The 25,579-nt window shown below is 52.1% G+C and overlaps 1 protein-coding gene across 3 annotated transcripts; it reads left to right on the forward strand.

The window, feature by feature from the left end:
* The first annotated feature begins 315 nt into the window (after nt 1–315).
* On the forward strand, nt 316–25,204 carry HELZ2 (helicase with zinc finger 2). Of its 3 annotated transcripts, none has more exons than XM_085241200.1 (20): nt 316–2,375; nt 5,877–6,972; nt 7,053–7,236; nt 7,641–7,748; nt 8,095–8,618; nt 8,919–9,551; nt 10,534–11,317; nt 11,477–11,552; nt 12,853–16,366; nt 17,135–17,220; nt 17,607–17,738; nt 17,965–18,132; nt 18,247–18,388; nt 18,803–18,919; nt 19,377–19,569; nt 20,673–20,807; nt 21,031–21,249; nt 21,512–21,668; nt 22,008–22,175; nt 22,667–25,204. In XM_085241200.1, exons 2-20 carry the CDS (start codon nt 5,957–5,959, stop codon nt 22,789–22,791), a joined length of 8,481 nt encoding a protein of 2,826 aa, XP_085097326.1. In that variant the 5' UTR covers nt 316–2,375; nt 5,877–5,956; the 3' UTR covers nt 22,792–25,204. The 3 variants fall into 3 exon arrangements, with proteins under 3 accessions (XP_085097326.1, XP_085097328.1, XP_085097327.1); XM_085241202.1 differs by lacking the exon at nt 316–2,375 and adding an exon at nt 2,772–2,885; XM_085241201.1 differs by lacking the exon at nt 316–2,375 and adding an exon at nt 2,781–2,932.
* The last annotated feature ends 375 nt before the right edge of the window (nt 25,205–25,579 follow it).

The raw sequence follows: 25,579 nt of genomic DNA on the forward strand, positions 1-25,579 counted from the left end.
GAAGTAAGAACACACGGCTTGCTGGCCTCGGGCTGAAGGCAGCCAGGATGCGCTCATTAGGATGCAAACAATGCACCCAAGGTAAAGATCCCGTGGCGCTGCACTTTGTTTCTCTTCTGGTTCTGCAGCCCCGTGCGCAGCAGTGGTAAACCACCATTCGTGGGAGCGTGCCTTGGGGAAAGGCTTTTGCCTTGTGCTCGTTGGCTCCAGGCCGAGAGCTGTGCCGCAGCCCTCCCTGCCCTCACCTTCTGCAGCCCCGTGGTTCCGTATGGGTGGGGAGCAACTTGACACGGCTGCTTTCTATTTTCCCCTCCCAGCTCTCGCAGCGCAGCACACGGAGCTCAGCCCGCACCCGCCCCGCTGCTGCCGTGGTCTGCGGGTGCAGAGATGCTCCAGCCCCATAGGGACCCCCGTGGGCAATGAGTGCCAAGCGATGAGCACGGAGTGAGCGCAGGGCTCCGGGCTGCCGTGGACTGCTGGTGAACCCCCTCCACCCCTCCCTCCTTGCTTCCGCCGACGGGAGGAATGGAAACCGAAACTGCGCTCTTACGGCTGGGTTTGTCTGCCTGAAATGAGCGAACGCCGGGTTTCGGCACACCCCCGTTGCTGGTGCCGTGACGGTGATGCAGCTTCGCCTCCTCGCGCAGCTCCTCCTGCACGTTGCATAACAGCCGTGCTGCTTTTCGGCCAGGCTCCTTCTGCTTCTCACCTCCCCGCGCTGTGAGCACGACCTGCAGTTTGCTTTGTGGAAAGCCGTTGTCTTCCCCCGCTCCAACACCCAGAGCTGCAGCGTTATGGGAAATAACCCACCCGTAAAATAAGAGCGAGCCCTCGGTGCTCTGCGTGAGCCCATCTCTGCCTGCATCGTGCAGGGAGGGTTGGTTTGGGTTTTGTGGTTGTGGTGCTTTACTGCTGAGTGATAACGGCTCAGCACTGACTGAGGGGGGATTTGTGCCCACGGGCAGCACTGCTGCTCAGCATCGCAGCGTCTGTGCCTGCTCCGTGCTCAGATGGTGCCTTCCTCAGCCTTTCAGTTAAATTTTCATGGGGAAAAAGGATTGGTTCCCACCCCAGGGTGACCCCGCACTGCCCTAAACCAACAGTGCTCCCAATGAGGAAGAGGCCACCACGCTCTCTCAGCTCGGGGTGACAGCGAGGTCACATCCTGGACAGCCAGTCTTTTGCTGACGAATCACAGCACAGATCGTGGCCCCACGGCTGCGGCCCCACTGCCATCACACCATGGGGCTGGCAGGAAGTGGGATTTCAGTGCACGGACCGGAGTTGCCCACATGGCTGATGGGCCATGACCCACTGCTTGGGTTGGGTCAGGTCCAGCTCTGCACTGCGAGGATGGGAGGCAGCGAGCATCATAACCTGTCTGCCCACCCTTGTTGATAAACACCAGGAACTGCTCTCTGCCCCGTCCTTCCCTATCTGCTCACACTCCTGTGAGATGCTCACCAGCTCTTCTGAACTTCCTGTTGCTGCTCGACTTGCAGATGACCTTTCCTTCAGCTCACCCACGATGGTTTGCATCTTTGCAGCAGGACTTGTAACACCACTGCCAGCACTGAGCCTCTCCCTCCTGTCCCTGGGCCCTTTCCCAGCTGCTCACATCTGGAGGAGCCTTAGTGCTGCCCAATCTCTTTCCAGAACGTGCTGGATGTTGGCATGGAGATAACTTTACAAGATGGGAAAGCTGAGCTCTGAGTGCATTGCCCATCCCAGTGCTGTCCCTTTGGGTTGTGACACAAGCAGCCCTGCAGCTTGCTGGGGTCTGCCACGCTATGGGGAACCCTCCTGGGGAGCTCCATTGACCTTCCCATGGGTTTGTGCATTTTTGGGGTGTTGTCAGGCTGCAGTGCCAGCAGGGCAGACTATCTGTGCATCCCACTCTAATGGAGTGCTGCTTGGGGTGGGGTCTTGTGGGGTCTGCAAGCGAGTTGAGAAGGGGCAAAGCAAACAAGGGAGGGATAAAACTGAGAAGATGGGGGAGGGGCACAGCTGGAGCCCCCAAACTGCTGCTGCTGAGTCCTGGAGGTGACGCTTGCATGGTGCTATGCCTAATCCCGACTCCCTGTGTGCTCACTTCTGGGGGTGGAAATTGGTCCCTGCCAATTTTATTATTTTTTTTTCCAGTTTGAGATCGAACTTTGCATAGCTGGCTGCACCTCTTCAGTCAGGGGAAGGAATGGAAAACGAAACTGATGATAAACAGAAAGGAAACGGAGTAAACCCTGCCCCACCCGGAAGCCTTTTAAAGCCCAGACCGCCGGGTCCGCTCGTGCCCCGTGCCGGGCTGCAGCGCCGGGCTCCTCGCGGCACTTCGCCCTTCGTTTCGGTCTCAGCCGGAGTCGGCGGACAGCAGAGCGGTGAGCAGCGGGGAGTGGCCCCGACGGTGCGGGGACGGGGAGAGGGGCCGTGAGGGGGGACCGAGTACCCCGACCCTCGGGAGCGAGAACGGGACGGGGAACTCCAACCGGGAATGGGAGAAAAGCCGCCGTTCTGCTCGGTGCCCGGGACGGGCAGCGCCTGTCGGACGCGCCGCTCCCGCGCATCACCCCCAGGTGCGTCCCCTCCCGGTGCCGGTGTGCCCCTCCTCGGTGCCGCTCGCGCCCGGTACCGCGCATTTACCCCCCCCGGTGCGTCGCTCCCCGGTGCCGCCCGGTCCCCGCGCATCCCTTTCCTCCCCCCCCCCCCGGTTCCCCGCTCTCCGGTGCCGCTGTCGGTGTCGGCTGCCCCCGATGCCGGCGGGAGGAGCGGGGCGGGGCGGGGCCGCCGTGATGCAATTTCCGCGAAATCTAGCCCCGGTTTGAACGCGGGGAGGCCCCAGAAAAGAAACAACCGGCGGTGGCAAAGGGCCATTCCCGGCGGTAACTGTGGTGAGAGCGGTGCGGGTCCGGGGACGCCGGGTGTGATGCGGGGTGAGGTGAGGTGCGCGGGGTGCTGCGGAGCGTCGGGACCCGGGGGGCACCGGGTTTACCGGGTGCTGCAGGGCACGGGGCTCCCTGGAACGCAGCACAGCCCAGGGCGCAGGGCGGGTGCGGCCGGGATGGCCGTGGGGTGCTGTGGGGTCCTGAACGGCACAGGGAGCTCCGGTGATGCACGGCGCACAGCTCACCCAGAGCTTTTGGCTCGCAGCATCGATCGCTGGGATCGGAAGCGGGGGATGAGGGTGAAGGGGACCGCAGTCGGGGTGCAAAGTCCTGGGCTACGCAGTGTGGAGCTGCCGGCCGGCGGGGTGCTGGGTGCGACCGCAGACGGGCAGCCCCCTGCCCCATCCCCTCCCCGCTGCTCTTCTGAGCTTTGGGGGCACGGTCTGAACTTTTCCAACTCGGAGAAGTCAAGAACGAAGAGCTGCGACTGCCACCGTGCACCAGGGCCGTACGCGACGCGGGGTTTGTTCTCCCCATCGGCACTTTGAAGCACGGGGGTGGGAGAGCCGTGCTGGCACCCCGAGCCCTACGCTGTCACACGGCAGGGACCGAAATCGGGGTTGGGGAGCGGATCTCCGGGGTGCCTTCATTGCTGCGGGGAGGTGCAGCCCCGGCACTCTGCCCCACGCCTCTTGGCTCCCGGCGGCGGGGCGCGTTGCCTAATCTCCCGTCAATAATTAACGAAGGCAAGGTCTGACAAAAAGCCGCCCTCCTCCCCCAGCTGCTCTCCAGCGTGGCAGGGCGGGGAGGGCAGAGGGGTGCGCGGCCACGTCGGTGCGTTCCTCTGCTCACCGTTGCTGGGGAAATGCGGTTGTCCCACTGGGAACGACCCCCACGGAGGACGATGGTGTGGCAGCGAAATGCAGCTCTGCCTCACGGTGTGCGTCCTCCTGAGATGGGGAAATGCCGTCAGTGAGGTGCTGGCTTGGCTCGGTCTGTTTTTAGACCGGGTGCACATATCTGTGTTAGTGAGGGCATGGCCGGCTAGGGCTGAGGAGGATGCTCATGCCGGTGGTGCTGGGTGTGCAGCAGGGACACAATACGCCCAGTGATGAGAGCAGCTCGTTGATCCCATCATGGGATGAGTGGCTTTAATGCCAGACCATGCTTTTGAAGGCTTGTATGAGGAGAGGCTGTTTGGAAAACACGCCAAATCCAACCTGCGGGTTGCAGGGTGTATGTATGTGCCTCTGCCACTGTCCTTGTGCTACATGGATTTTGCCCTGTTAACATCAAAGTCTTATCACTGTGAGGAGGACTGCTCTATGGGACAGCCTCCCTCAGCTCCCTCATGCTCTGCATCTCTCTGCCACTCTGTTTGGATTTCAAAAGCTCCTGCAACTTTTTTTTGTTTGTTTGTTTCCTCCTTTTTTTTTTTTTTTTTTTTTCTCTCTGTTCTGTAAGAGAAAAAAACTGGAGGTTGGCTTTAATGCTGGTGGCGCACAGAGACCTTAATAGGGGCATGCACTTCCCTTTCCTCTTCCCTCCTACTCACAGACCCAACAGTGAGTGTGGTGAAAACTAAATGCTTTCTTAAGCCAATAAACAATGGCAAAATTGACCCTTTAAGCCAGAATATTCTTCCACTGCTTTTTCAAACTAAGACATCCCATCCTTGGCATGGATTCCAGCGCTCCCACCTGCTGGAGCTGAAGCTCTCTGACTGCCTGGGAGTTTGGCACTGTTTCGGGACCATGGAGAGCCCTGGGGATGGAAATGGGGCAGCCCTGGCTTCATGTTCCCCTCAGGGATGCTCCTAGCACTTGAGCTAGAAACACATCCAGTAGCTCAGTGGGGTTTTGGGACTGGGTACATGCAGGGCACGGCATGAGGGTGATGTTCTATGAACAAGTCCAGTATGGTCCCTCCAGACTGTGTAGGTTTGGACCATTTGTTCAGCCCTGCATCTTGCTGCCATCACTGCCTGCTACCTCAACACCCCAGAGGTGGGCAAAGGATTCTCAGTGAAAAGTATTCAGGTTGAAGCAGCACAGAGTTGAGCTCCCTGCTTTGCTGTTGTAGGACCACGGCCGTTAATTGCCGTTCTTCCCTTCTGGCTGAGAGCTGCGCCTTCGGGGCTGTGGCTTGGGAGCCCAAGGCGGATGCTGAGCACGGGACCGGTGGCTCTGTTTGGTGGCACGTCCTGCCGCAGTCTGCCCGAGCACCGTGTCCCGGCCAACTGCTGCACCCCAAAAACCCCGCAGCATCCTTTCTGGGGATGCTCCCTGCCCCTGGTTGCCCAGGAAACGGCTCGCGGATGCTCTCGCCTGTGGCACGGAGCACTGAGTCACCGTCCCCACATCTGAAGCCGCAATGTCTGCAGCCGGATGTTTACTGGCCGAGCGTGCCTGGCTCCTGCCCTCGGCTGTTGCGGCCGGGGAGGAAGGAGGGCGGTTACCGTGTGGATTAATCCTAATTAATCTCGCAAGCCACGGGGAGGAGGGCTGGGGGCTCGGGCTGGGGTTGCTCCAGCATGGTGGTGGAGCATGACCCGGGGAGGGGAACAGCAGGAAAAAGAAAGGGAAAACTGTTGGGAGTGTGCAGAGCCGGGGGAGGCGCTGGGAGCGGGAAGAGGAAGTGGGATTGTCGGGCTCTGCTCCGGGAGGAGGTCGGTGGCTGCCGCGGTCCCTACTCGCGCCGCGCAGTGCTGCCGGCAGTTCCTCGGTGTGTGCGGTCGGCCCGCGATGTGCCGAAGGCTGTGCTCAGCCTCCCCAGCACCCAGAGGGTTGGCATCTTGCTCCTTGCATCGTGCGGTTCTCAGAGATCCACAGCCACTCGGCGCTTTGGGAGCAGACGCCAAGAGCTCGGGCGCTGTGGGTGAGGGTGGCTCTGGCTGAGTTTTACTGCTCAGCCAGGAAGCGTGACTGCAGTGTCCCAGCACAGCAAAGAGCCAACTTAGCTTCCTGCTAAGTCACTTGTTGCTTGTTTCTTTGTCAGGCTTTGTGGGCTCGCACCAATGGCCGGTGGGTACGTAGCCAGCTAGCACCACCTCGTAGAAACTTCCCTGCACCACCACCATGCCGAATGCCAAAGGCCCCGCGGTGCTGCTGGGCAGCCTGCAGCGCCAGCTGGAGTTGCTGCTGGTCTGCTCCAAGTGCAGCGTGAGGGAGGATGAGATCACCTACCACCCGCGCCCAGTGGAGCACAAGTGCATGTATGAGATCCTGCTGGCCCGTTGCCGCAGCCGGCATAGCGCTGCTTGGAGGAAGGTGTTCCGGCGGCCGGGCTTCCCGAACCCGGCGCGTTACATCGTCTGCAAGTACTACAGGCTGGGCTTGGGCTGCAGCAAGCATGGCAACCAGTGCACCTTCGCCTGGAGCCCAGAGGAGGCCCTTGTATGGAACTTTGAGCGGGAGCACAACCTGGAGCGACGTCGGCTGAAGGCGGCGGTGCTGCTGGCACAGCGGGGAGGCAACTCCAGTGCACAGTCTGGGGACAGCTCCAGCACCGAGCCCCTGAGCGCCTGCAGTGAGATCCTGAGTGAGTTCGGGGGGCAGTTCCAGGAGATCTGCAGGCTTTGCTTCTTCGGCTGCCCTCAGCGCATCTCGGCGGGCGGCCACGGGCGGCTGTGTGAATTGCACCGCGTCTGGGACCCGCTGCTGGTGCACGTGGTGACCGACAGCCGCCGCAAGAAGCAGTACACTGCCATCCGGCCCTGCCCCGAGTTCATGGTCACCTTCAGCTACTGCCACTTCATCTCCAAGGGGCAGCTGTGCCGCCACGGTGAGAAGCGCTGCCAGTACGCTCACAGTGATGTGGAGATGGCCGTCTGGGAGGCTGAGAAGGAGCACGGCCTGGCACGTTCCGACCTGCTGCCGGCACCAGAGCCGTGCGTGGAGAATGGCAAACCCTCAGCACCCGCCCCGGTGCACTTCTACTGCCGGCTGTGCCTGGTGACCTTCAGTTCGCAGGAGAGCTTTGAGAACCACTGCTCCTCCGTGGAGCATGCGCAGATGCTGTTGGCTGACACCTCCGTGCAGTGGGTGCACCGTGCTCCACCACTTGGGCTCAGCACCTTCAAGCTGTGCAGCAGGTAAGGGGCCGGGCGGCAGCATGGGTTCCAGGTGCGGGTTCCAGGTGCGGGTGGCAGCTGGGATGGCTCTCTCCCAACAGAGCGGAGGTGTGCGAGATGGGGGACGGCTGTACCAAGGCTCACTCCAATGAGGAGCTGCAGGAGTGGATCCAGAGGAGGGAGGTTGCTGCCAAGAAGAAGAAGCAAGCCATAAAGGAAGGGCTGGTGTCCTACCGGGACCGGCTCATTGCTGAATACCAGACGTGCTCCAACGAGGTGCTGATTGTAAGTCGTGGGCAACAGGGTGGGAGCTGTAGCCCCCTACGTCTCCTGTAGTGTGAGAAGCATCTGGTGTGGGAAGGGAGCCTGTGGTCTGCAATGGCCTTGTTGCCAGAGTTGGGCTTGGGAAGGGAGTTCATGCTTCCCAATGGCCTCACGACCATAGTTGAGTGAGATGCAGAAAGAGAGGCATATCCCTACATCTTCACCCCATCCAAACAGCAGCTGCCTGAACGTGCTGCTCTACCCTGAGGCCTTTCATTTTCCAAGGCTGGGAATGATGAGCAGGAACACTTATGGATGGTCCTGCTTGGGGGATGGGTAGAGAAGGAGTAGAGAAGGAAACGTTGCCATGGTGTGATCCATGTTTTTTTTTCCCTCATCCTTCTCTTCTCATGCTTCTCCTACAGATATCTGAGGATGTTGAGGGCATTAAGGTGGTGTGCCAGGAGCCCCTGGATGTGCACTCAGAGGACAGGCAGCTGAAGTACCAGTGGAAGTTCAAGGTTCACTCCCAGGTAAGCCCAGCTCTGTGCAATGGGTTTTTGGGAGATCAGAATGAGAACATGTTGGTAGTGCTCTCAGCATCTCTGTGTAATGTCAAGACTAAGAAGATCCAGCCTTCCAAGACTCGGGGGCAAGAGAATGGGTCTAATTGTCCTCTTCCAACTGAAGAGATCTCCAGTTTATGGCAGAGTATTTTAACTGCCGTAAAACTGAAACGTGAGGTTCCTAAAAGCTGAAAGAAATTTTCAATGGGGTTGCATGAGGTGAATGTCATGAATGCTAGGTGTTGTTCCTGCAGCAGCTTTCAGAGGGAATGGCTGCTGGAGGTCCTCATGGCCCCCTGTCTCCCCCCGGCAGAAGCCTCTGCAACACGTGGCACTGCTGAAGCGAGAACCCGGAGCCAACTTCTACCTGTCAGGAAATGGGCTGGCGAAGGGCCTGCAGTACCTCCGGGGCGAGCACGTGGCCATGCTGCCGTCCGACCCACCCGTGGCACAGGTGGAGGTCTGCTTGGAATGCTGCACACTGGGCGTCTTCGAGCAGTGGGTGGTGTTCGATTTCGGCAGCCGCCCCGTCCTCATGAAGAAGCTGAAGGTGAGGGTGGGCCGGCGGGAAGCTGCCCAGCGCGTCCCCACTGGCAGGAGGAACGGCGGCACCGTCAACTTTGTGCGGTGGAATCGAGGCAATCGCGTCATCGTTCCCAGCGTGGTGAGGACCAGCGAAGATGTGGATCTGTTGGCCAAGTACAAGCCTGCTGCTCTCTCGTTGGACTCCCAGAGGGAGGACCGTGCGAGCGCTGTCATCACCCGCATCAACTACCGCGAGAGGATGCACAGCTTCCTCTTCCGCGAGGAAGAAGCCGAGCAGGCTCTGATTGCCAAGTAAGTGCCAGATGTGGATCCGAAGGGGTTCCTCCCCTTGAACCGTGGACCCATTGCTATCCCTGCCCCTGGGGCTGTGCTGGTGGTGAAGTTGCCATCTCTTCTGGGTAGGGTCTGTAAAACCTTCCCAGACAGATGGAAAGCTGCCAAGGTAGCTTGATGGGGAGTGATAGGAAGAGAAAGGCTGTCTCATCCCATGGCTGTGGATTAGCTAGGGGCGGGTGGCAATCTCCCCTCTGCAGTGGGGATGAGCTGATTGGCCAGTTCTCTGCTGTTAATTTGGTTGTTTCTTTCTTCCAGACTCAATCTGCGGGTCCTCATCTCGCTGACCTCCACGATGCAAAGCCTCTCCATGGGGATGAAGATCGCCCAGGCTGGCGAGCTGTTTGCCGAAGTGCCTACCCCTTATAACCTCTCACCAGACACAGATGAGGGATATCTGCTGAACAGGTCCGTGCCCACAGCTTTCCTGGCACTTGATCCCCCTGTAGACAATCGAGTTTATGAGGTTAGCGTGGAGAATAAAGCCACCACGGAGAAGACAATCTGGCTACAGATACCAAAGAGATGTTGCTCAGAGCTGAACTTGAAGCCAAAAACTTCCCACAATGTGGAGATCCAGTTCCAAATCGACCAGCTGCTGTTCCGGCAGTGGCACCAGGCTGTTGATCGCCTGTTGGATGAGAAACTGGTCCTACCTGATGTTGCCAGCTGCTCTATCCCCTGCTGCTTCCAACAGCCACAGACAGGGAACAGCAAACAGAAGTTGGCCATCTCCTTCATCACTGGCCAGGCAACCAGCAGGCGGCAGGTCCCACCTCTTCTCATCTACGGGCCATTTGGCACAGGCAAGACATTCACGTTGGCCATGGCCACCCTGGAGGTCATCAGGCAGCCCAACACGCGGGTGCTGATCTGCACTCACACCAACAGGTTAGCAGGGGGTGAGGGAAGAGGCAGTCGGAGTTGTGGCCGGGTTCCTGCTCTGGGTATTGATCGTCCAGTGTGATGAGAGGGAGCCAGAGTCTGTGAGAGGGAGCTGAGCTGGCCTTTTTCCAGTTTGCTTTTCAATTACTCGTTTAAATAAATAATTCATTTTTATTTAATATGTCTTAAACTGCTTTGGCACTCCTGCTAGGAGGAGGCCTGGCATGGACGGAAGTGTTTGCGGAAGAGGTAGCATATTCCTGCTTTGTTATACAATGGGGATGGTGAGACCATATTTCTTTCTACCCTTTAGTGTGTACTGGAAGAAATGGAAGGGAGCCTGCAAATGCTCTGTGCACATGTCAATGTTTTGACTTTTCGAGGAAGATTATAGGGAAAGGGAAATGCAGATCTGATTGCTGTTGAGTCTGCCTTGAGAGAATCCAAGATTGTTAAAATTAAAGCAGTTATGCTGAGATGAGTGTCTACAACCCATCATGCAGGCGGTTACTGCCTTGGTTTTTGTTGTATAATGAACAGGTGACTCCTAATCTTAGCCTGTTTCAGTCTGGTTGCACTGAAGCTTCTGTTGTCATCATCTGCCTGGGCTGGGGGTGGCGGGAGGTTAGCAGAGGAGAGGTGTTGGGCCACGTCTGTAGGATCTGGACCTAGAGAAGCAGGGTCACAGATCTTATACTGGGCATGTTGCTTTTCAAATGATTTCTCCATGTGAGATGATCACTGAGTGATGCCCAAGTCTCAACTACCAACTCATATTTTAAACCATAATCTCACAATATGGTTGGACTTAGTGGCTTCTTTGCACATCTTTGAATATCTTTTGAGAAGAGTGTGTTGTTAGCCAAAGCTAGGGGAGATTTTGGCTGCTTGATGGTGAGTGATCAAAGAAGACAATGGTCTTCATGGTTGGAACATCGAGAACACCAGCTACAATCCCTTGATAGTTTCCCCTTTTGTTCCTTTCCAGTGCTGCTGACATCTACATCCGGGAGTACTTCCACAAGTACGTGATCAATGGGCATCCCTGGGCTGTTCCCTTGAGGATTATATCCACTGACCGCCCCATCAACCTGACTGACCCCACCACCCAGATGTACTGCTGCCTCACTAAAGACCAGCGCTGCTTCCGCTACCCCACAGAGGAGGAGATTGACCGACACCAAATCATTATTACTACTTCCATGCTATCCAAGAACCTGAAGGTTGCCCCGGGGTACTTCACCCACATTATGATTGATGAGGCTGCTCAGATGCTGGAATGTGAAGCTTTGATTCCACTCTCCTATGCCACTTTTGAGACGCGGATTGTCCTTGCTGGGGACCACATGCAGATAACCCCAAAGCTGTTCTGTGTTGGGGATGGGCAGTCTGCAGATCACACCCTGTTAAACAGACTCTTCCAGTTTTACCAGAAGGCGAAGCATGAAGTGGCCATGAAGAGCAGGATCATCTTCAATGAGAATTATCGTTCCACTGCAGGCATCATTGAGTTTGTCTCCAAGCACTTTTACATTGGTAAAGGCAATGCTATCCATGCCAGTGGGAACATTCCACCCCACCCTGAAATCTACCCGCTCGTGTTCTGCCATGTTCCTGGTGTGGTCGAAAGGGATATGTCCATGACTTCTTGGCACAATGCTTCTGAGATAATACAAGTGATTGAGAAAGTGGAGGAATTATATCAGAAGTGGCCACATGAGTGGGGTGTTCAAGATCTGAAGAGGATCTGTGTGGTCTCCCATGGGATTCAGGTATGTATGAGGATGTTTTCCCTTGCTGGAGGGGAATGTATGCACCACTGACTGACTACTGTCCTGTAACCTTACCAACAGATGAGGGACCTTCTACCTTAGGTGTTGGCATTCCTGTGCTGAAAATGTGTTCAGCTGTGCCTCTTTCTTTCTTACCAGGTTTCTGCGATAAGACAGGAGCTGAGGAAGAAGCAGCTACCAGATGTGGTGGTAGAAAACTATGAAAACTTGCCAGGTTTGTGTCCTGTGCAATAGCTAGTAAAGTCTGATTGCATTTTGAGGTCTATTGCTTGCTAAGGAGGACTTTCGCAGTCAAGTTTGTGGACAGGAGAGTCTATTGCAGCTGCAGTCACTGTGTAATGGGCAGGGAGAAGGTACACTGGGTGGTAAGCAGAGCATCTTAATGTTGTCCTTGCTGAAATGCTTGAGGGACAGTGATGAAGCAAAGGGTTCATTATGGGCACTCACTCATGGCTGGATGGCAGGATGCTCTGCCTTTCCTTGCTATGTCTGCCATACAGCATTTTTGCACATCTCCTGTGCTGGATACTGAGGCTAGCTGATGCTCATCTGGTGAATGCCCATCTGTACATTTCCCTGCAAATACCCCAGCTGCACTCATGGCAAAATGCTTCTTGGGCTGAGTGATGTGGGGCTGCCAGCAGAGCCCCGCTGCCCTTCCCCACAGCTCCCCACTGCTGCAACCCACAAAGTGCTGATGAAGAGAGAGCACCTAGAAATCCTTTGGCTGATTTCCATCCCTGTCTGGTTGGTAATTCCTTGATTTCATTCTTGCCTTAGCGAATAAGATTTCACACTGAAATAAATCTGCACCCAGCCATCAACTCCTTTCAAACTTATGGATGTTGCTGGGAAGGAGGGTGGGAACCCTGTAAGTGCAATCCCAGAGCTATCAGCATGCATGAATCATGTGAAGCCCCAAGTACCCCCAGGGACGCCAATGGAAGGGAACTGAAACCGGCATGCCCTGTGGGTGCCAATCACAGCAAAACTGCAGAATAGTTTCTGAAAGAGTCGTCTGTTGTTCTTGATGATGAGAGAGTGATAGGGCTGGTTTTGTCCTCTGGGTGACTCTTTGTGTCTCATCCATGTTTTTATTATTACTGTTTTTTATTATACAGCCAGGACTCCTCGTGGTGAGAATAACTGATCCCCGGGGTGTGTTCCTGATCTCCCCACCCTTTCTTTACCATCTCTTAGCTTGGAAATCACAGGGTGCCTCCTGGTGTCTGCTATTCGCTGTGCTGGCAGTAATTCCTTGAGGATAGAAGGACACTTGTGAAAGGAGCACTGCCCTGTCCTTGCCACTGCTTCAGTGCCCGGCCTTTCCCCTGCCTTCACAGTGCATGGGTGGTGGTGACTTAGCATCATAGAATGGCTTGAGCTGGAAGGGACCTCAAAGATCATCTCATTCCAACCCCTCACTCGGTGGCATCCATCCCAGTTCATGGATGTTGCAATCCCAGAGAGCTTTCCTATGCTGAGTGATTTCTCCCTTGTCTCCTTTGGTGCAGGCCGTGAGTTCCGGGTCATCATCATCAGCACAGTCCACACCAGTGAGAGCCTGCATGTCTCAGCCTCCCACAACCTTGAGTTCTTCAACGAGGCCAGAGTGCTCAACACCATCATGACGAGGGCTCAGTCACAGGTCATTGTGGTGGGGGATGCGGTGGCCTTGTGCTCCCACGGTCAGTGCAGCAAGGTGTGGAAGCGCTTCATCCAGGAATGCATTGAGAAGGGGAGCATCTCCCCAGCAAACCTGACCATGGCCCAGATCAAACAGGCGGCGAGCGACAAGGAGAGCTGGTGCAGGAGGAGCCCAGAGGCCAATGATGAGGACAGCGACACGGATTCCTGGAGCTCTGAGACCGACAGCATGAATCCCGACGATCCCATCCTCCAGGAGCTCTTAGATGAGAGCAAGAACGTGCTGGTAACAGTGTCCGAAGAAGGGCTGCTCAATGTGAAGTCTGACACTTCGAACCAGTGGGAAGAGAGGCAGGAATACGTCAGCTTCTCATCTCAGGTGATGCAGAAATATCTGCACATGCACCCCCAAATGTACAAGAGGTGTGAGCTGGTCAAAGAAGGGTTTGACAAGGCTTCAGCCTTCCCCCTCGACGATTCTCCTGCCGTTACCATTCAGATCAAAGGCAGAGTGCACTGCGGGACAGCCTTCACTGGCGATGAAGTGCTTGTGGAAATCCTGCAGAACAGCACAGCTGACAGCAGCGGCCTGCGGCCCCAGGGGAAGGTGGTGGGCATCCTGAAACGTGCCGAGAGAGAGCGCAACTTCATCTGCACAATGGATGAGTTCGATCCCCGGGTGATGATACCCATCGATCCCACTGTCACCAAAATATTTGTCCCGGGGCTGAAAGAGAAACCTAATGTCATTCCCATCCGCAAGCTTGTCAATGGGAAGTACAAACTGGTCAGCTGGAAGAAGATCAACCAGGACACGAGGAGATGCCAGATCTTCTCTGTCCAGATCATTGCCTGGCGGGAGGGTTTCTACTACCCTTTGGGGATAGTAACTGAGATTTTGCATGTGGCTTTGACTTCAAAAGAAAGCTTAAGGATTCTCAACTCAGAGTATGGCTTGGAGAGGAAATACCCACCTGTTGTTACCAAGGAGTTAGCCAAATACAACGCCTCCAGCAAACCAAACCCCAGCAAGGAAAACCTGAGGGACTGTCGGAGTTACCTGACCTTCACTGTTGATCCTGAAGGTGCAAAGGATCTGGATGATGCTATCAGTGTCAGGGGCCTTGAACATCACTATGAGATTGGGATCCACATTGCAGATGTGGCCAGCATCATCCCCAAGGGCAGTGCTGTGGACGTGGAAGCAAAGAGGCGAGGTGTGAGCTACTATGCTCCTGAGCAGGAGCCAGTGCACATGCTCCCACCACACTTTAGCAACGACATCTGCAGCCTCCTGCCACAGAAGGACCGTCGTGTGATCTCCCTTTTTGTCACCGTAGAAAAAAAGACTGACAAGGTGACTAATGGAATCTTCACCCTCTCTGTGATCCGCTCGGACTGGCAGCTATCCTACGAAGAGGCAGAGCTCTGCATTCAGGACCACTACCGGGGAGGTGCAGATGCACTTCGTTTTGATACCCTGAAGGACTGCCTCGCTGTGGCCTATCACTTCTCCAGGATCCACAGGAAGTCTCGGTTGCAGGAGGACTGCTTCTATGACCAGCTGGATGAGGGAAGCTCCCCGGGCAACAGGGGGTCCCACCAGATGATAGAGGAGCTCATGATCATGTTCAATAGCTTTGTGGCTGAGTTCCTCACCAACAAGGAGGTCACCAAAAATGTCACTCCTGTCCGGTGTCAGGGAGAGCCAAATCCTCAACAGATTTTACTCATGAAAAACAAGTACAGCCATATCATTCCTCTGTCCCTCCACCTCTCACACCGCCTGAAAAATGAGCCTTCTAGCCAACCCCTCTCCAAAGAAGTTGAGTTCTGTCTCCTGGGCCCCATCTGGGAGCACCTGCAGTCCGCTGCACATCTCTCCGACCTCCAGAAGATGCTAGACCTTGTTGCTACTGATGACATCCACCCAAAACTAGCTCCTGTGGCCCTGGAGTTCAGGAGGCTGCTTGGCCGTTCCTATTTCTGTCGCTCCAACTCCACTGCCCAGTCCAAAGTGGGCCATTACTCCCTGAATGTTGACTCGTACACCTGGGCTTCCTCTCCCATCCGCCGATACATGGACATTGTAGTCCAGCGGCACCTCCATTCTGTGCTCCGCAAGAAGCCCATCGCCTGTTCTTCAGATGACATTGACTTCCTCTGTCATGACTTCAACAGGAAGAACTTCAAGGCAACAATGTACGAGAAGAGAGCCCGCTGCATGCAGATGGCCACCCAGCTGAAGGGCCAGGTCATGCAGAAGATCGCCTTTGTAGTAGATATCGAAGGAACGGACAGGTACTTTAAAGCTCTGTTCCCACTGAATAGAGAGAGCCTTCCTGATCCCCATGTAATCAACTACAGGGCTCTTCAGCTGATAGAGCAGCCCGTGTTCCTGCAGGACAAGAGCAGTGTTAGGCTGACATGGAAGAGGAGGATGTATTCAGTGGAAACAATGAAGAACCACAGCCTGCAGCCCTGCCATCTCCACGACCACAGCGTCACCTTCTTACAGGCCAAGACGTGGCAGGATGTGCTCATGGCCATCAGACGGGAGGAATTTGACGCCCTGCCCTCTCTCCTTCAGAAGAGCAAGCAGCTCTACAGGCGGTGTGTGGGCTGGGTGAGGAAGAGCGATTGCTCACACTATGTGGAAATCATGGTGGAGCTGAGTGCTGGTGACACGCTGCAGTTCCAGCTCACCACTGATGTCTTCCGGGGCTTTCTGGTGCCTTTTGTGCAGCTGTGGTGTGTCACGCCAGGTTTTGACGTCTGCCTGCAGCACACGGAAAAGCCAATTGACTGCTTCTCTGCATACGCCACGCTGCCATCCAAGGACAAGTACAAGAATGCTGTGGAGTACAGAAAGGTGTGGATGCCAATGAGTGCCATGGAGTCTGCGTCGTGTGCGGTGGCTGAAAACGATTCTATTGTCCTCCATGATGTCAAAATATCCTGGGCAAAGCAAAGGACAAGCAAAGGGCAGCTGCAAGGGACTTTCTGCCTTAAAAAAAGCTTTCTGGAGGAGTGCTCCATTGAGGTGGACTTCAACCACTGCTATTTGTGCATTCGCCTTGGTGGGCTGAAGCTCAGGAGTCTTCAAAGCGACGAGGAGTGCCTTAGCCACAGCCTCCAGGAGCTGACCTTGGGTCACAAGCTAAAATCCAAAACCAAACTTGTGGTGGATCCGGATACATATACGTGGGTGGCTCACGGGCTCACTGAGGAGTTTGGTGATGATCAGAAGTCAGACAGGAATAGTCAGCAGACACTGAATTTTTACATCAACTACATGTCTATGGAAAATGTCCCTGCGGAAATCTCGCAGGACTCTGCCAGGTTCACTGTGGAGCTCATCCCAAAGATGCTGCCAGACGTGTAAGTGTGCTTATGCTCGTGCTCCAGTTAGCCCAGTAGGGCAGACTAGCCATGGGTCTCCTCTGCCAAACCCAGACAGTCTTTGCTTTGCCTGAAAATGTCATTGCCCAGCTTCAACTGAGCTCTTGGACCATTGATGTTTGGATGAGGTGTTGGCTTTTCTCAGATCTGTTCTCCGGGTGCCTTATGCTCTCCTATTTGGCAGTGAGGATGAGACTGGGGATACAAAGGAAGGTGCCATTCTGAGGTTTCACTGCACATCTGTTCCTTCTGTTCCTAAATAGCTGCAGTGTGTGTAGTAAAAGGCAGTGTGAAGCACTGGGGCAGGATTTACTCCCTCATGTTCCAGTTGTTCTCCTTTGTTGCTGTGAAGCATTGTCTGCTCATACTGAAGCAGAGCTAGCGTCTCACTTGCCTTTCTTTGCCTGTTAATTGCATCAATGCCTGCTGTAGCTTTTTGGGAGCAGAATTTGCTTTCCTTCGTGTCTTAAATTTTAGGAAAAATCGGAAGCTAGGCCAAGAAAATAGAGTTGGACCTTAATAGAATGGAGGTGGGACAGAAGCTGTGCTCCTTCTTCTCTACATATTTGCAGACTCAGCTGTTCAGACAAGCACAAATTGCCCAATAGGACGTGTATGCAAATCATTTTAAGTTCTTTCTGGAAGGATTTGATACAACACCAAAGCAAAAAAAGAGTTGTACAAAGCTGAATTGTTGTTTTCAATATTTTATGCTACACTTCAATAATTCTTATTTTTCCCTCACAGACGGAAAGAAAATGCAATTTGGAAGCTCCAGCATGCCTCCAAGCTTGCTAAAAGCATTGCCCTCGGCCATGAACCTCCATCAAAAGGTAGAGAAGACATTCTCCATTCTCATACTGTGGTCTTCGCTGGCAAGGCAGGTGCTCTGGAGCTTCACCGGGCTTTTGCCATGGGGGTTCTGCTCTCAGGCCAGGAGGTTTCCGTGTAAAGGGTTGGGGCAGCTGCTGGCCCAACAGAGTGCAGGTGGCAGAGGTGCAGGTTCCTGCTGGAGCAGGTGCAGGTCGGGTTTCATCCCTAGGACGTGCAGAGAAGTCTCCTTGGTAGACCTTCTTGGCATGGGATGGGGATTACATTTGGATGGTCTTGTAATGGCGTGCAATTGTTTGGAACCTGGCATATCCTCCTGTTGAATTGCGTGCATGCTGTCTTCAGGAACCTTCTTTAAACTGGTTTTTATGTCTCTTTGCTCTAACAGTCACCAAGTCCAAAATCCTGCAGCAAAAATCCTTTGATCTCCCTGGCAGCCAAAGGAAGCTCAACCAGAGTCAAAACGAGGCTGTGCTAAATGCTTTAAGAAAACCTTTCACGCTCATCCAAGGCCCACCAGGTAAGGCAAGGGACAGCCCTTGAGTTCTTGGTCCTTAAAGGCAGGTGAGAACTTGTCCATTGCTTTCCCTGGGACAGGCGAAGGTAATGCAGGTTGGCGTCACCTCAGGCTGTTCAGGACAGTCCCCTTGGTTCTGGGATTTTATTTGTGGCTGATCATTTGGACAGTGATCTAGAGCAAGGGTATTGTGGTTAAAGCATTCTCAGCAGCATTCTTGCTTTTCTAGGTACAGGGAAAACTGTGGTTGGAACTCACATTGTCTACTGGTTCCATAAGCTGAATGAGGAGGCTGCCACGGAGGAGCCACTGCCATGCCCTGCTGAGGATGAGCCCCAAGGGAAAAGGTGCATCTTGTATTGTGGCCCATCCAACAAGTCTGTTGATGTTGTTGCTGGTAAGTACACATTCTGTGCCCCTGCAGTACTGGTGGGAGGGAGATGAACAGGAGTCTGCGAGATAGGAGAGGCTGACCCAGTGCCATCTGAGCAGCCTTTTTCTCTTCCTCCAGAGATACTGATGAAGATGAAGGGCCTGAAACCACTGAGAGTTTATGGGGAGGCCATAGAGACGCTGGAGTACCCATACCCAGGGAGCAGCCGGCACCTCTCCCGCAAAGCCTTGCGGGATGCAAAGCCAAATCGTGAGCTCAGGTAGGACCCGTGCAGCTGAACGACCCAGAGCAGCCATGGTTTCCAGTGCAGAACAGCACTATTAACCCACTTTGATTTTTTTTTTTTTCCCCTTTCTTTTCAATTGAAGGTTTATATCTAATTCTTTATCTAGTCAGGAAACTCAGGTGGTTGAAAATGTTCTAGATTTTCTCACTTCTTTTTTGAACGGCTCTGAAGGTCTCTGACTTCATTCCTGCTTGCAACTGCCAAATGGTGGTTGCTGTATTTTGTGTTCCCAAGGGTTAAGTGAGAGTTAGGTCTGTAAACATGTACAAGTCTGGTTGTGACTTCTTCAGCCAACATGATTTCTCCACATAGGCCGGTGTGGCATGCTTCGCTGTAGAAGCTCGGGTCTCCATGAGGAAAATATTTATATATTATCTCTTTATTCAGCAAGATAATTCTGCACCATCGGATCCGACAGCCGGGCAACCCCAAATATTACCTGATCTGTGAATTTGACCGTCGAGTGAGGGCAGGAGAGGAGATAACAGAAAAAGAAATAAAGAAGTGAGTAGATGGAGACCCTGGTGAGAGATATCTGAAAGTCAGCAGGTTTGTCCTGGCTCGTGCAAACCAAGGGACCAGGTAAAAAAAATTAAAAAAGACTAATTAGCTCTGCATTTAGAGTGATGGTAAGCAATTAGCTGAGGGTTAGTGCTACAGTTAGTGCCTCAGCAATCTCGTCTGCTCAGTGCTATTGTTCTTCTGGTCCCAGAGTTTCAAGTGTGTGTGTGTGTGTGTGTGCATCTCCCATCTCCCATCGTGACTCTGTGCCCTGTCGAGTTCAGAACAAAATGCGTTTCCTGCTGTGTGTGCCTCAAGCCCTTTTCTGGGAACACCAGCTCTGTTGTGGTTAACAGAGCATAGTCGTTTAGGGAAGTACAGCCTCTGCCTGGTTCCTGCATAAGGAACCTGGAGATGTTTCCACTGTGTGTAACCTGATGTCTTCTGCATCAATCACCAGGCACAAAAATATCTTGAAGGAAGCTCGTGCGTATGAACTGGCGCGCCACGATGTCATCTTGTGCACATGCTCCTCTGCATCTGCCAACTCCCTGGAGAAGCTCAATGTCAAGCAGATACTCATCGATGAGTGCGCCATGTCCACAGAACCTGAGACCCTCATCCCTTTGGTCAGCTATCCAAGTGCTGACAAGGTCAGTCCTTTCCAGAGAGTTGTCTTTAGGATGGCTGCTCAGAGCTCTTGAGTCTCCACACACCTCCCACTTCTTACCATGCTCTTCCAAGCCTGACCAGGTTTTAAGGCTGTTTTTGTTAGTACCTGTGATGTTGTATCAGGCAGTCACTTCCTGATTGATGCATAACTCTAATTCAAGTGTTTAAGCACGGAGAGGTACATAAGGTATTTGAGAATTCTCAGCAGACATATGAGCTATGTTATCTGTTCATGTCACATAAAGGAGACTCATTGAGACCTCCTGTAGAGCTGAAATTTACGGTGGAGAATTGTAACATCTGCTTGCCTCTCTGCTTGGTCAGCTCAGATCCCTTTCTTCAGTGAATCACTTCAGGGATCACCTCAACCATTATGGGGTCAAACCAACCATGATGGAATAATTCCATAATGGGGTTCATGGACTTTTATAGCATCAACCCAATCATGATGGATCAAACCAGTCAGGATGGAGTCCATGATGATGTTGAGTCCATGATAGGGTTCATCAATCTTTTATGGGGTCAACCCAACCATGGTGGATCAACCCAACAGTAAGGGGGGGTTCATAGTTCATGACAAGGTAAAAGTCAATGGTGGGGTTCATTGATGTTTGATGGGATCAACCCAGCCATGATGGTGTCCATGATTGGGTTCATTGGTCTTTTATGGAGTTGACCCAACAAAGATGAAGTCCACGATAGAGGGATTTGATCTTGCATTTGTCTTTCTGTAGGGAAACCAAGTTGTGTGGATGTGGTTTTGGTGCTTTGTTACAAGGTGAGCATCGCTGCCACCAAAATATGCCCTGAACCAGGTACAAATTATCAACATGGCAGCAAGCAGAGGGCAGATCTCCACAGACTTTCTGTGTGATGTCTTTCTCTTGTCAGATGGGAATAAGGCTCTGCATTATCTGGGTCAGGGTTTTTATATAATACACAGCATGGTCCTTGTTTGAGGTTGCTGTAACCATAACATAAATAAATAGCAACAATTATCTGAATATAAATAGTCTTTCAAAGAGCTGATGACCTTCACCATTGACACTGCCCTCATAGCTGAAGCATCCACCATTTGTTCCAGGTTGTTTTGCTTGGGGATCACAAACAGCTGAAGCCTGTGGTCAACAGTGACTTCTGCAAGAGCCTTGGCATGGAGACATCTCTTTTTGAGCGCTACCAGAAGCAGGCGTGGATGCTGGACACACAGTACCGCATGGTGAGGCTTTCCTCAAGCTGCAGCAGAAAATGTTATCAGCAGGGTTTGGCTGAAGCCATTGGAAAACAGATATTCTCCATTTCCCTTGCCAGAGCAATGAATAATGCCCTTGCTCAGTAAAGCACAGTGGAATTGCAGGTGAAACCTACTCCAAAAATGCCGTCAGTTAGGAAGGTTTTTTTCCTGATGTTATTGTATAATTTTATTTTATTTTTTCTGCCAGCACAAAAACATCTGTGAGTTCCCATCCCAGGAGTTCTATGAACATCGCCTGAAGACGTGTCCCCAGCTTCATCGCATACCCAGTGTCCTGTACCACAAGAATAACCGCTGCTGTCCTATCATCTTTGGGCATGTGGAGGGGAAGGAGCAGAGCCTCGTGATTACCACTGAGGAAGGAAATGAGAACTCCAAAGCTAACCTAGAAGAAGTGGAGCAGGCGGTGAGCAGGGCCCTAGGGTTATGAATGGGAAGATGCCGTGCTGGGAGGGATTGTGAATGGTGAGTTTTGAGATCGGATAGGATCGATGGGGTGGGTGCAGGTCCTGCTCGTGTCTGCAGCGTGCCATGCTGCTCCTGGCCAGAGTCAGAGGTAGGGAAACGAGACCAGAGATGAGCAGCACAGTTGGGCGCCATCGCTGCCTTGGGGGCGTGCTGGAGGTCTGCTGGAGGTTCCCAGGTGAGCAGAATCATGGTCTCTACAGGTGAGGACTGCGAAGCAGCTGACACTAGATGGCACCATCCGGCCGGAGAGCATCGCCATCCTCAGCCCTTACAACGCCCAGGTGTCCGAGATCAACAAGCGCCTGCTGAAAGAAGGCATCTGCGGCATCACTGTCTGCACCATCATGAAGAGCCAAGGTGGGGCTGGAGGGAAGGCACTGCTCCCCTCTCCTGAGGGCTGGAGCAACTTCTCACCGAGACAAATCCTACAGCAGAGTAATTGCAGCCATGCACGGACCCAGTTTCTGGGTGTTTTGCGATGATAATAAATCACAGCACCCAGGTGGGATGAGACTGATGGGAGTGGGAGGCTCAATGGAGAGGACATCTGAAAGGGTTATTAAGATCAGTGAGCAGAAGTTGGGTGGCCTTCAGAGCTGGAGAAAACCACTTGGTGCTTGCAGGTTGTGGGTCTTGTGTAGTGTGGAGTGGCCAGATGCTTCCACCTAAAATACGAGGTTCATTTGTGCTTTCTAGGAAGTGAATGGAGATATGTGATCCTGTCAACTGTACGCTCCTGCCCTCGACACGAGATCGACAGGAAGCCCACCAAAAGCTGGCAGAAGAAGTACCTGGGTTTTGTCACTGACCCAAACCAGGTCAATGTCGGCATCACCCGTGCTCAGGAAGGACTCTGCATTATAGGTGGGTGAGCTGGGAGTGTGCACAGCCTGCAGGGGAACAGCACAATTTGCAGAAAGGGATGGAGGTCCACATTAGTAAAAAGTACTTGTCTTGCTTTGCTCTTCTGCCCTTTGGGCTCTCTGTGATTTTGAAACTGGGCTATGTGGGCAACTTGAGCGAAGCAGAGATTGTGTGTGGCTCTTGTGCAGCACATATAGTTAGTTTCTCTCTGTTTTGGACCATACTGTTTCCATCACTTGCATCCTAGTCCTTTCTTCTAACAGAATTTACTTCTTAGTTTCCCAGTAATTGTGCAGACATGGGCTGTGATGCGGAAGGAAACTGCTTGCAAATGTGGCAAAGCTATAAAGGGAGCTGTGGTTTCACAGAGCTCTGGCAGACAGGAATGTCCCCAGAGTTACCCAGCACTGCTAGCGATGTTAAGCAGAGGTGTCTGTGATGATACTCTATGAGCCTCTTTTGACCACTGCTTCCCTTCCCTGTGCCAACAGGGAACCGGTACCTCCTAGAGTGCAACCCTTTGTGGAGGAGGCTGCTCCAGCACTACATAAATCATAACTGCTACACAACAGGCCAAGGGATATGTGTCAGGAGGGCTTCACCCTTCCACCGATGAAGACGAGTTATGCCTGGATGAGCTCGTCCCTCTTCACCTGAACTGTGCTACGTGTGCCTTGAGAAGGACACAATCTTTCCATTATTTGAACATGAACCACCACGAATCAAATGTGCTGGGAAAAGTTGGGATCTCTCCCTGCATGTTGACAGCTCAGTCTCAAGATGTGCTTTGGTGACTTGTTTTTTATATCGCTGCAACCTTGTATAGGAACTTTCACCTCTAGCAAACCAAAAAGCACTGGAAGAGGGTGGATGGGCATATGTGACTTTATTGATGATTTTTTTTTTTAACTAGAAGATGCTCGGTGCAGCCACCATCCTATCTGTTAGTGCAGCTGTGCTTTGGGGACCAAATACATATTCCATTTGTCGGAGGTGGAATGACTGCATGTGGCAGATCCACACGGCAAGCTGAGATTTGCCCTATGGGACCAAATCTTCTGAGTAGTACCACTCATTTTAAAATCAAGGCCAGGGAATTTTTAAGGCTTTTTATTTCTCAAAGCAGGAAAATAATCTTTTGTTGGTTTGTTTTTGTTCTCAAGAGAAGGAAGAAAGCAAAAAGGGAACCATGTTCCATGCTGTCTAGCCAAAGTGCTGTTCTACGAGCTTGTAAATATCACTGACCCAAGGCTAAGTTAGTTTTGTAAATAGATTTTACTTCTTGTACAAAGGAGGCTGTCCTCACCAATGTACAGTTAGTGGAAACTGAGGACTGCTCCTACGAGGAAATGTTGGAGTTTGTAAAGATATTTTAAACTGTTCTGAGTTTTATTTGAAATCTCCTCCTGTAAGATTCCCTCCTCCTCCTCCCCCCATATTTTTTTTTAAAGCTGCTTCTAATTTATTAATGTTTAAATCTGTGAATTTGTTTCACAGTCTATGGCCTGAGGTTTTTAAGAGCGGTGATAACTTGGTGAGCTCATCACACAACATACATGTCTACACTGTATGTTTTTATTTAAAGCAGACAAACTGCTGTGTAGTGGAAGCTGTGATTTGCTCAGGAAGGTTGCTTTGCACAGGAACCCAAGGCTGAGAGGGATGCACTGTGGTAAAGTGGTGCTCTCTACTGAATTGTGGAGCTGTTTTTAGAAGCACGATAGTTTTGAAGGAGAATTTCTTCATTTCATTTCAGTTCTGAATGTATGAAGTGCCTGCTTCAGCTGTCCCTGAAACCACGTGGCTGATTCTGGATGTTCACATAGGATGGGGGCCAAGATGCAGTCACAGCATTTTTGCACTACATACACATACATGTATTGTGCTGGGACACGAGTCATCCCTGGCATTAAAGAACTTCACAGCACTATGGCAGAGATGAGTTTTGTCCTGTGACTGCAGCTGAAAGCGTAGTGTGGCTCTTCCCAGTGTGAAGGAATGTGCAATAAGAAAGCGTTGTGTCTGACAAAGCCCTTAATGCTGTGTTACTGTCTTCTGACTCCGTTAGACTTGAGAACTTATGGAGCAGCTTTTTGTTCCTCCCTTGTTTTAAGCTACCCTCCTGCACTTCTGCATTTGTTAGGTATGATCTGTACATCCGTTTCCTTGTAAAAACTGACAGGTGGTTGCAGTTCTCCGTGATCCAACAGCCTTTGGGAAGTATTCCTGCTGGTTCTAAAGGTGGTAAAAACTGACGTCCTTTGTTCCTCCTCAAAGCCATTCCACCCTGGATCTTAACAGTTCCACGCCAGCCTGCTTTTGCAAATACTATTGCAATTCCAAAATGAGCTTGTATAGGAATAATTTTGTATAGGAATAATCTTGTGGGTGACTGAAATGCAGTCATCTATCTCAGTGATGACTGCAGGATGGAGAACTGCAAAAGGTGCAGCACTAAGAGCCAACCCAGGCTGCTGGGTGCTTGTGCTGTGATCAGGTATCTCTGGAGTGGGTTGTGTAGCTGCAATAGTCAGGGCTAACAGAAAGTGCAATTAACCAAACTTTTTATAGACTGTTAGTGCCAGCTAAATATCATGTTCTCATCCTTGTGTTCATGAATAGAGAGAATCATAGGAATTAATACAGAAAACAAGCTCAAAATGGTTAGGTTTCATTTAAGAGTACTTTTGAAAGCCTGCTGGGCTGTGTCAGCCCAAGGGCTTGGGCTGATCTATGTCAGACAGCTAATTTACTGCAATAAATTGTTGTTGTTTTTTTTAATAGAGATGAAATGTTAAGTGTCAGAAAGCGTAAGTTAAGGAACTTTAAATATGGCAGGTTCTTATTTTTTTGTATGTCTGTGACTTGCAACAGACCTCAAATGACTCTTTGGATACAAATATTTTTACCTGCTTCTAACGTTTGTAAAAAATGAACCCCAACATTCCTTTTTTTTTTTTTTTATATATTTAAGCCATAATTGTTAAAGTGATTCGAACTTATTTAAGTAATAAACTTTATTACTAAAAGTTCTGTTTATGTGGCAGTTTAATTAGAAGCTGTGTGGCGATGGCTATATTTTGAATTAACCAAATGGTAAAAAAGAAAAGTAGCATTGAGGGTGACATGGCGGAAAGACTGTCTTCTAAATGTTGGTCTTCTGGGTATGTTACGCTTTCCTGTTCTGGCTGATTATTTTAATTTCCTTGCACTGTAAGAGGTGAGCATGAAATCATGATCTCTGGTCACCCCATACCTTATAATCACCTAATCATGACTTCAACATGTGCATAAAGTAAGCAGTGGGCATCTTTTGGTGAATGGAAAGCACTGGGAGGCAGAGATGTTTCTACTTCCTGCGCTTTGCATCCATGGTATCTTGCAGGACTGTGGGAAGCTCTGAG

The sequence above is a fragment of the Meleagris gallopavo genome, chromosome 22 (genome assembly GCF_905368555.1).
Source record: "Meleagris gallopavo chromosome 22, MGAL_WU_HG_1.1, whole genome shotgun sequence".
In the NCBI taxonomy this organism is placed as follows: domain Eukaryota; kingdom Metazoa; phylum Chordata; class Aves; order Galliformes; family Phasianidae; genus Meleagris; species Meleagris gallopavo.

Coding starts and splice junctions, on each gene's coding strand:
- HELZ2 (XM_085241200.1), top strand. CDS start 5,957: ATGCCGAATGCCAAAGGCCCCGCGGTGCTGCTGGGCAGCCTGCAGCGC. Junction 7,237..7,640: donor GCTCCAACGAGGTGCTGATT/GTAAGTCGTGGG, acceptor CTTCTCCTACAG/ATATCTGAGGATGTTGAGGG. Junction 17,221..17,606: donor CCATGAACCTCCATCAAAAG/GTAGAGAAGACA, acceptor TTGCTCTAACAG/TCACCAAGTCCAAAATCCTG.